At 32.9% G+C, this 10,862-nt stretch overlaps 1 protein-coding gene across 2 annotated transcripts; it reads right to left on the reverse strand.

Annotated features, from left to right (window-relative positions):
• Positions 1-397: 397 nt before the first annotated feature.
• On the reverse strand, positions 398-10,558 carry LOC117992298 (antifreeze protein Maxi-like). Of its 2 annotated transcripts, XM_069505706.1 has the most exons (7): positions 10,488-10,558; positions 10,299-10,346; positions 7,817-8,086; positions 6,940-7,181; positions 3,769-3,972; positions 2,763-2,865; positions 398-1,179 (listed from the first exon to the last, which is right to left on the reverse strand). In XM_069505706.1, exons 2-7 carry the CDS (start codon positions 10,330-10,332, stop codon positions 1,097-1,099), a joined length of 936 nt encoding a protein of 311 aa, XP_069361807.1. In that variant the 5' UTR covers positions 10,333-10,346; positions 10,488-10,558; the 3' UTR covers positions 398-1,096. The 2 variants fall into 2 exon arrangements, with proteins under 2 accessions (XP_069361807.1, XP_034835856.1); XM_034979965.2 differs by lacking the exon at positions 398-1,179 and having other exon boundaries at positions 2,259-2,865.
• Between the last annotated feature and the right edge of the window lie 304 nt (positions 10,559-10,862).

Here is a 10,862-nt window from a genome sequence, read left to right on the forward strand (position 1 = left end):
ACATTTCCACCAATCACAGCCCACAAGAAAGGTAGATTAAACCCCAGTACCCCTAGTAAGAGTTTTTATAGTTTTATGTTTTGATAGATTCCTCTACAGAGCTTACTACGGCCAGCGCCCCTAGCTCGGTAGACAAAATGTTATCGAGACACTAAAACAAGAAAAGTTTTCGAGGTGTGTAAACTTGTACTAGACTCAGGAAACGAAATAGCTGTTGTCTATAGGCATCGAACTATTTATTTATACTTCAAAGTCTAAAATTCCGGATGGGAAAATTTACCTATAGGTAAATTTTCACATCCGGAATTTTTTTAAACTGTCTTTATTTTCTTTATAAGTACCTACTTACTATTAGTTTTTATAATTATTAGACTTATCTGAAAAATGGCAAGTAAACGTGTTACGAAACTTAAGGACGTCTTGCATTTTAACTTTAATTGACTTTTCCTTTTCCTTTGACTATAATTGATTGTACAGGGTACTATTTTGAAACAGGGTGATTTACAGGTACGGGACCATCTTATAAAATGTAGTAATTTTTACAGCAAACAATTATTTCGAATTAACAACAATTATTTCGAACTCAATGAAATAACTCCCAGATTCCAGATTTTATTACCTAATAAGGACCTGTGCATCCAAGGGATTATTGTCCGCGGAGGACATAAGTCCCTTATACGGTTCGGTGTTTCGCCGTACTATTAGTCCATCGTGTACGCTAAGCGATGCAGTGAACAATAGTTCCTCGTCTGCGCAGACAATAAGTGTGTCTATGTAATTTTATAGCTTTGTGAAAAAGACATAATATTAAACATTCTGTTCATACAAACATTTTGTTTCCGTCAAAATCGTAAAGCAATTTGGCCTTAAGTACCATTCCTATGGCCAAATTGCTCTATCGATGGTAATTTTTCGCCTCACTGAACGCTCCAAAAATAGTACCTTCTATAATATCAGGTAATAGGTTTCTACCTACTATCAGTAGGTATCGCACCCCGCTAGGTATATTTTTCATTTTATTTTTATTAATTTAAAAATAATCAAATACTCTAAAAATAATGGCATTGTACTAGCTAAGTGGTTTTGACGTTAGGTCTCATTCTTCCTCACAGTCTTCTTCTTCGTCGTCTTCTTCTACTTCTTCCTCATCTTCTACTATTACCAAATGTTCCTTTGTGTCTGCAAACGGAATATAAAGCAGGATTGTTTTATCACAATAGTGGTTGTACTGCCACTATACTCTATCCGCGGAGAGAAGTTAGTATAGTTCTCTCTGTGTTACGTTATCCCATACAAATGATAGAGACAAAAATCTCAGGGGCGCTAACCATTTTAGTTACTCACAAATGAAAGTGTGATTAGGTAATCACAAATGAAACTATGTTTTCAAATTGAATTTCGAATGTTTTTTGAAAAGATGTTTGTGATTAGTTTGTATTGATTTATTTGGTGTTTCAAAATAGTTAATGCCCACTGAGATTTTTGTCTCTATCATTTGTATGGGATTACGTAACAAAGAGAACGCTACACTAACTTCTTTCCGCGAATAGAGTATAATACGTATTTTCATAATTTATTTGAGCAAACGGCTTTTCTTTAAGAGCGGTTTCAGATTAGTCATTAGCCTTTTTTATGCCTTTATTATGCTCGTTATAATTATAGCGATGTACCTGCGTATTTTTGAATGGCGCAAGAATATCTCAGCCAATTGAAGCGCGCGTCCATCTTCTATTAGTTGTTGAGTACGCGCATTTTGTTTAAATAATACCTATGTACCTATTGATATATACTTACTCATTGTTTCCATCATAGTTAGTCTTAAATCTAATAACCTGTTTACCTTTTATAAAATTAACATAAGACAAGTTAAATGTTAGTGCATATATTTGTGTTAATTTTAACTTATTATCAATTTAAATAATTATTAATAAGTTTATAAGGCAAGTCAAAGAAAGTCATAAGTATAAGTGAGATGTCGAAAGTCTGAGGATAAAAGTCAAGAGTCAAAAGTCGCAGTCAAAAGTCTCATTAAAATAACGAAACATAACAAAATAGACTGTTTATTAAATAAAATTCTTTCCATTATAACTTAAATCTGAGACATCGCACTTATCTTGCTAATTAGTATTGTTACAAAACTGATACTTTCATTTTTGTGATATACTTTTATACAAAAATATAAAAACAAAAGTAGTCGATATTATTACCTCAATAAATATTGCATTCAAAAATAGTAAAAATAAGAAAGGTGTAAAAAAGTATCACAAGTATTAATCTATGGTAAAACTATACAATTATTAACAATGTATTTACAAAATTGTAGATATTGGAATATGAAATAGCAACTGAATTTAGTATGTAAAATCATCTAAGTATTCCAAAAACCAAAAAAATTATAACTTTATAGATTTTGACATTTTAATCTTTGTATTGTTTTTGAATGGTGCTCCTATTCCAATAATCACAACATTCACGTTCCGAGTACTCTCTGTAGTTTTTCTTATCACTGGTTCGTTGAAACTGTTTAAAAAAGGAAATGGAAAAATATTTATGAAACATAAAAATGCAGGGATCACTGTTTAGAAATCATCATTGTGATTTCTACCAGCTTTTAATTCCTTAGGTATAGAACCAATAACAAGAAAATCTTCAAGTACTGAACTACTTATTCCCTTATCGTTACTAGTTTTGGAAATCCGTCTGGTAGTACTCTTGGCTATTTTGTTCAGGTGCCTGTTTGTACTCTTCGTAGCTAGTACTACCTTCGTGAGAGGCGTCCTTGTTGTGTTGGCCTGCGGCGAGACCAGCCGCGGCTGCCTTCGCGGCTGCCTCAGCGGCGTTTGCTTGAGCTTGTTGTGCAGCAGCCTGGTGAAACAAAAAAGGAATTGGACCAATCTCGTCTAAAATGTTGCATAAAATTTACTAAAACGGAAATAGTAAAGAAATTTCATCATGTTTTGCTACGAAGTTGGTGAAGTGTAGGAAAATTGAGTAACATTTAAATGTTGTGAATTTTCAGCAAAACAAACAACAGTACGAGAAGAAAAGAAGATTTAGAAATTAACAAACTTTATTAAAATACAAAGCAAAATAATGATGATGAGCTGATGAAATTCAGAAGTACATCGATATTGTTACGTCTTCTATTATGTACACCTTGCCGTTCCTCGTTTTCTGTTCAAAAACATGGAAAAATTTAATCGCTATTATCATCTTATATCGATTTAGTAAATTTGAATTCCTTGATCTATTTCAGCATGCTATGCAACATCTTAACACGTCGGAAACCATCAAAAAGTCATTCATACGCTTTCCCAAATATTTATGCAGGTTTTAAGATTATCAAATCGATCTTACCAAGTTTTTCCTCCCTAATTCACTGCTGTCACCTCGTACCTACCTACTTAGTTTGATTTTTCTGTCTGGTCATAGAGAAATTTAAATTTACATATATAATATGTTATATTTTCAGCATCTATTGCTTGGGCATCACCTATACATTTTTTTATTCAGTTACATCTAAGAATCTTACCTCAGCCTTTTTCACAATTTTGCAGTATTAGCACCCATAACCGTGGAAAAATCTTCAACATCCGTCCTCTTTTCAAGTTTTAACCGATTGTGAAACCATACCTGATCCTTCTATACAGCTCCCGAAGATATCTCCGAATATGGCTGGTTACTTCATTGCAACAAAATCATCAACATCCTCAGATCTTGTAAGTTTCAATCCATCTCTTTGTGAACTGAACTCTAACTATAACATACCTGAGCCTTTCTTGCAGCGGCTTGGGTAGCCTCAAAGTCGATCCTGACTCCCTTAAGCTGGTCTTGCAAGGTCTGCAGCCTTTGTCTGGCTGCTCCCACCATGGCGGTTTGTGCACCGAGCTCACCAGCGGCTTGTGACGCTGCTTCGTTTGCGTTTTCTGAAGTCGCTTGTGCTGCATTCAAAGCCGCTTGGATTACGTTCACCTGTGGATAAGCAAGTGATTAGACCTCATCATTATCATCTTCTGCTTCAACTCATCGCTGACCTACTGCTGAGCACGGATCTCCTGATGAGACGACTTTGGCCATAGCTTACCACGCTGGCCAAGTGTGGATTGTCAGACTTCCCACACCTTTGAGAACTTTATGGAGAACTCTCAGGCATGCAGATTTCCTCACGATATTTCCCTTAACCGGTAAAGGAAGTGGTATTTAATAGCTTAAAACGCACATAGCTCTGAATAGTTATAGGTGCGTATCCGAAATGGAACCTTGGATCCCCCGAATAGGAGGCTGAAGGAAAAAAAAGGTGATTAAATCAAAAATCAAAGGACAAAACTTAAAGTTCGTCCGAAACAAAGACAGACAAAAATGTTTAGGCTGAATTTTTTGTGTTTTCTTGTACTTAAATGCTTTTTGTATCCGGTTAAATTTAAAAAAAGGTAAATGTGCCTACCGCGCGCGCCACACCGTGACTAAATAGCTAATCTAATGAGCTTACAAAACCAACGTTTTTCTAACGAAACTGCTCTATAGTTTCCGTACCTAGGAAAAAAGTTACGAACCTATTTATGTCTGTCTAATTTTAAGAGAACTTAATTCTTATTATTCAAACGGGTTTAAAAATAAAGTGTAGGCTTAATAACAACTATTTTAAAATAACGCAATAAAAAATAACATTAAAATCAAGAACGTGTCTAATATTCGTAACCTTAACCTAATTTAAGGGCGATAGAAAACTTTAAAAAGAGCAAAAAGTACACGAGTACCTACCTATGTATATACTATTGTAGTATATAATTAGACTGTCTGGTGTTTCTGTGTCAACTCTGGATTATTGGAGCGTAAAATTTCTCGACGAGGATCTTACGACAAAAGAAATTCTTGTTTGTTGTTGCATTTCGTACATGCATACAATGTCAATCATTATTATCCAAGCAGCATTGACCCAACCAGTCAGTTCAGTCAGTGATGGATTGGATATTGGATACCTAGTTACTCAATTACCTACTATAAAAATCTACCTACTCCGTACATATAACTCCTGTATCCTATTAATATTATTTCACGTAAGCTCTTAGGATATGCCAGAACTAAGTAGGTAGGTATCTAACGAATCCTTAAATTACTGTACATCTCTCAAGCGGGAGTTACAATTTGTTAACAGAAAAGTAAAATCGACATAAAATTACTAGTTCTTATTAATATAACTATAACTAACTATTAACTACAATCCTGTACCTACTAATTTTTGTTCCAAATTTCGTTTTCGAAAACTATGAAAACTCGTGCTAGGTGTAAGTTCTAATTAGGTAGATACCCAATTATTATTTTTTCTCTTTTATGCCATTCTGACGATCGTATATAATTCTGTTTAAATAAATAAAAGTGACGATTTAGGGAAAATGCGCAGCACTTATCAAAAGGTACAGATAGAAAATAAATTGCAAAGTCGCGATCAATTCAATTCGGTATTTTCGCATTTTCATACTGAAACATTCTACTTGATCGTAACAATGTCAAGAGAATAAAGGGTATGATAACAGTTAAACAATGCAACGCAAAAGCAATTTATATTGTATTTTATTGTTGACTTAGTTAGTTTCACCACGGTTTAGCCACGGCGGCGGTCACTACAGTTGCAATCGATGCAATTTCGCAAAATTACATTAAACTTTTTTGACATCTTTTGTACCAGTGTCGAAATTGTTGCGATCGGTTGCAAGAAATGACCTGTTGTTATTTTAATTGATTTTTCAAAGATATTAAAATGGCCACCAAAATGTATTCTATTATTCTCTATTATTCTTAATGAGGTCAAGTTTATGCACAGTTGGCTGAAAATAATATTTTTAGGGTTCCGTACCTCAAAAAAAGGAACCCTTATAGGATTACTTCGTTCTCTGTCTGTGGCTATCTGTACGTGTGGTCTGTCAAAAAAACCCTATAGAATACTTACCGTTGACCTAGAATCATGAAATTTGGTAGGTAGGTAAAGGAATAAATCCGAAAAACGTGTATAATTATGGTTACATCACAAAAAAAAATGTACATATATTCAATTTTCAAAGTAGTTACTTAAGATAACTATACCAAGTGCGGTATCATATGAAAGGGCTTTACCTACTTGTACATTCTTACATAGATTTTTATTTATTTTTGTGCATAATAGTTTTCGATTTATCATGCAAAATGTCGAAAAAATACCCGAGTACGAAACCCTCGGTGCGCGAGTTTGGCTTGTACTTGGCCGGGTTTTTTGCTCTATCGACAATCTCTCAAAAGGCTCAAGCCGTTGCTTGTTAAACTTACATTAAATTGTCTGCCCCCACCTTCCTCAATTATGTAGATTCAGCCCAAATAAAATTCAAAGAAAATTTCTCGAAAGCTAAAGGAATCAACGAGTTTGTTAAGTACTTTTCCAGACTTTTACTGATATTTTTAAATGCTAATGATTTTAAAACAGAAATAAAACGTAAATTTTGAAGCTTTTTTAGCCAATGCTATAAAAATATTTGAAAATAATATTATAAATAAATAAATAAATAAATAAATAATCTTTTATTTCAGACCAGTTCTAGTCCATAATTAAAATTTACAAATATATATTTACTAAAGTTAGTATGTTAGTAACAATAAATATCCAGAAATAAATTTTTAGAAAATTTCTACAAAATAAAAGTTTAATATTTTTTTGTAAAATAAATATTTAATGTTTTGAATTAAAATACTCTATCAGATACTTACCTACCATAATTTTATTTCTTTTTCAGAAATATAATTTTGTTCCCATACTCGCAAATAAATCAATCCCTTAAAACTTTATCCATCATTGATTTTAAATCAAATAAATTTAAATTATCTAAATTGAGTTAAGAGAGCCTAAAATAGCGTTAATTTTTTTAGGGGCAAAAAATTGGTGATAGATATTGAAAACTTCGTTTATCATACCTGGTGCATAGCTTGCTGCGCTGCTTGCGCCGCCGACTGTGCTGCTCTCTTCGCTTGCTGCAGCTGCATCTCTTCACCCTGAAGACCCACTTTAGCATCCCTCACTTGCTGTTCTAACCCAGCCAGAATAACTTGCTTCCCAGCTAACGCTGCCTGAGCAGTCGCACTGGACTGAGCAGCTGACTGCGCAAGGGTATTCTTAGCTACGTAAGCTGCTTGGAACCCTGCGGCTTGCTGGTTACCTAAAATAATTAAAAAAAATCGTTTACTTTAGTGGTCTTATAGTCTTATGAGCTTTAACTTTTAAATAAAGTTCTTCAGTCGTTTACTATGGCGATTGGAGGAGTGAGAAGTAACCTTATGTGAGACAATTTATCCCTTATCCCTTTATCGTCGGTCCATTATGGACCGACGATAAAGGGTCGCGGAAATTGAATGAGAAAGGCTGAAGATCACTGGTGACAATAATTTAAAAAAAAAATTGTGTCCGGCAATGGACATCAAGTCCATTTGATAAAGTTGCTGATGATCTTAAATTGTTTAAGAATAAAAAGAACTCGCATTTCCTAAATGCGGATGTTATAATTGAAAACATGTCAAGATATTTGTAGATCTTTTATTTTTAGTCATCATCATCATCATCATGATCAACCCATAGCCGGCTCACTACAAAGCTCCTCCTCTCAGTATGATAAGGGTTTGGCCATAGTCGACCATGCTGGCCAAGTGCGGATTGGCAGACAGTGTGGATTGGCAAAGTAGGTACATTTGTTATTATTAATACTAAAGTATTCAATATAATTTATATGTGAACACATCATTATTTTTATTCCTTATATTATGTTCTGACTTCTGAAACGATCAAATAGGTGTTTACCTAACGCAGTCTTTGCCTGATTAGCAGATCCTACAGCTATCGTTCTCAAGCCACTGCCTCGACTGAAGCCTTTCTTCGCTGTGTTTCCACCGGTGGCCGCTGTTTGGACGTCTTCGATGTAAGAGTCGTAGTGGTTCGCTGCCTCTTGCTGTTCTCTGGGCTCTCTGGATGCTGCTGCTTTGGAATTGTCTGCATATTCGTAGTTGTATTCAGCTCTTTGTGGACTGTGTTTGTGACCGGCGGGTGCTGATGATGCGAGGGAAAGCGTTCCTGTAACAAAAAAAATATTCTGTACAAATATAAAAGTAAGAAATGCTTTTAATACGAGTAAAATAGGCATTAAATGTGACCCGATTGTTAGATTCGAATAACAGATTAGAATATTATATCTTCAAGTTAAAAAAAGTATGATTTCGATCGATATGAAAAGATGAATAAATATTATTATGCCTAACGTAATGTTGGTAGAGCTTTTTAAAAAGTTAAATTTGGACCTATAAATGATTCTAAAACGGCTATTGAAATGACTGAAAAGGTATATATATGTATATATGCTAATGTTAATACTTGGAATTCCTAGCTAATGGTAAAAGAAAGTATTAGTTAAAAGAGAAGGAGCAAACGAGTTACAGAGCGAAAAATATACTGAAATTCAGACGGCTCCAATTTCTCTGCAGTAATGAAACCATTTTTGCTTGCTTGGTTAATGATATAGGTACGCCTAATTAAGAAATTAAAGTATAATAAAGAACCATAAATTATAGTAAATATTTTTAATTAATAAACAACAAGTAATATACATGTAGACGTACATAATAAATCTCCTATTAGTGTTCTTAACGAAAACAACATAACAGTTAATTACACAATTACACGCACGATCATCCGATTCACTGAACCGAATATATTATTTAATATTGTAGTAGTATTTAGTTATTGAATCGAATAAATCGGACCAGTTCGGAAGTGTAACTATTTATTTACTTCCTAAGTGTAATATCGATTAGATAATATCCTCTATTAATGGATATGCACCATTTGTTTGTGTAACGCAGTTGTATGCGTGATATTACACATTAATGCTACAATTTATTTGGTGATAAAATCAATTCGTAATAGGCTAGAGCTGTTTATATGTTAATAAACAATGGCGCACCGCGCAGGCGTTTTAATTTATTTCGTTACGGACTTCAATCATTAACGGGTATTTACCCGTTAATGATTAAAGGCTGATAATATGAATAATAATCATAATACAATACGACATAGAATAGTTAGGTATAGGACATAAAATAGAGATAGGACAGCAATCATAAAAATTTAGCGAATGAGGGTAAAACGGAACAACCTCAATATATATAATCATAATAGATCATGTATAATACACGATGGCAGTCCGTAAGATTATGACCCATAATATCATACTTATTATACGTATTTAATCGAATGAGATGTAGGTTCAAAGCATGATAAAACAGAACAAAATGTGATAAATATTTGAAACGAGAAAAGATTGGAGAAGCATATAAATAATAAAAAGTAATAAATATAATGATTACTCTAGTACTAAAATATAACAGTTAGCCAGGCACAGGATCATTCTCATTTGGGAGTTTTCATACAAGAACTATTTAATTTGACGGTAAAAACTTCAGACAAAAATTATAATAAGTATTACGACAGAATAAGGGCCATTGATTCAGGAAATACTTGATCTTAATATTCTCGTATATATTAAACAATGATGACAAGGTCCTTTTCTACTAAATATTTACCTACATTATTTTACTAGACCACCACTCCAGGAAGCCTTTGGGTTGACTGAAGTATTAGATTTTGTCGTAAGACGGTAACTAATAATTAATCAATGAACTTTCAATTAGAAGTTCATGACCACACATTGCGGTTTTAGTCATACGATTATTTAACACGAGCTTCGGTTTCAGGAGAAAGTCATTAACAGAAATACGATATCACATAATACCTAATGTTTTCGATAATGTTACGAGTGTTATGATTATAAAAGTACCTAGGTTCTTTTTCGGTATTCTTATTCATGATCTTTATTGTACCTACTCTTGAAAAGCTGGAAAATGTGAGCATCTGCATACGCAGACATCAATTTTAAAAATATTTCTACATTTCACATTATTTTTACTAGACGGATCGATACGTCGTTATTACTTGTATCCATATTAACAACTCAACAAAACAGATTCTAATTTAAAATAAATTAAAATTATTTTATTGCTTTTATTTATTTACTTACCTACCTATTTGATTGGTTTAATTTTATATTAAGTAGTTTATATTTTATTTAAATGGTTATATTTTTATTATGTACTGTACCTACCTACTGTAAAATTAATTATTAAAAACTAAAGGCATTTTCCATCTTTTATTAATAATGTTATGATAAAAAATATTTATCAGATTAATAAATTAATATTGTTAATTAATTATATACTAAAAGTGTACTCACCGATACATAATAATACTGACGTAAAAGCCTTCATTTTTCCCAGTCGAACTGAAATCACACCAAAATAATTTTAATAATAATTATCACTTAATAAATTTAAAAAAATATAATTTATAAAAATAAATTTCTAGAAAATTTATTTTATTTTTCACTAATAATAATTTTATTTATATGTCACTAATATCGAACCTTCCAGTACTTTCACGGATATTTAATGTAACGTTTCAGCGGGGTCGAAAGCGCCCCTTGCTCTACTTGTGAAGCAATGTACCGACCGACAACGGTCATTACTATTTATAGAGAATGTTCTTTTGACCGCCAGTACTGAAAGACTTAGATAATGATATAGAGCTGCTCGTGGGGTGGATTTTCTCACTTCTAAAATATCAATGGTTGTAAAGGAACTAGACTAAGAAAAAGAATTAATACTAGGCAATTTCTTTCTCTGGAAGAATTGTATGCCCTTTTTTAAAACTATCACAGCCGAAACAACTACTTAATCAAAAAAATATGTAAGAAATACATCTTGCTACAAAAATCTAAATGTAATACGTACTTACGTAT

This window comes from Maniola hyperantus, chromosome 21, assembly GCF_902806685.2.
Source record: "Maniola hyperantus chromosome 21, iAphHyp1.2, whole genome shotgun sequence".
Taxonomy (NCBI): domain Eukaryota; kingdom Metazoa; phylum Arthropoda; class Insecta; order Lepidoptera; family Nymphalidae; genus Maniola; species Maniola hyperantus.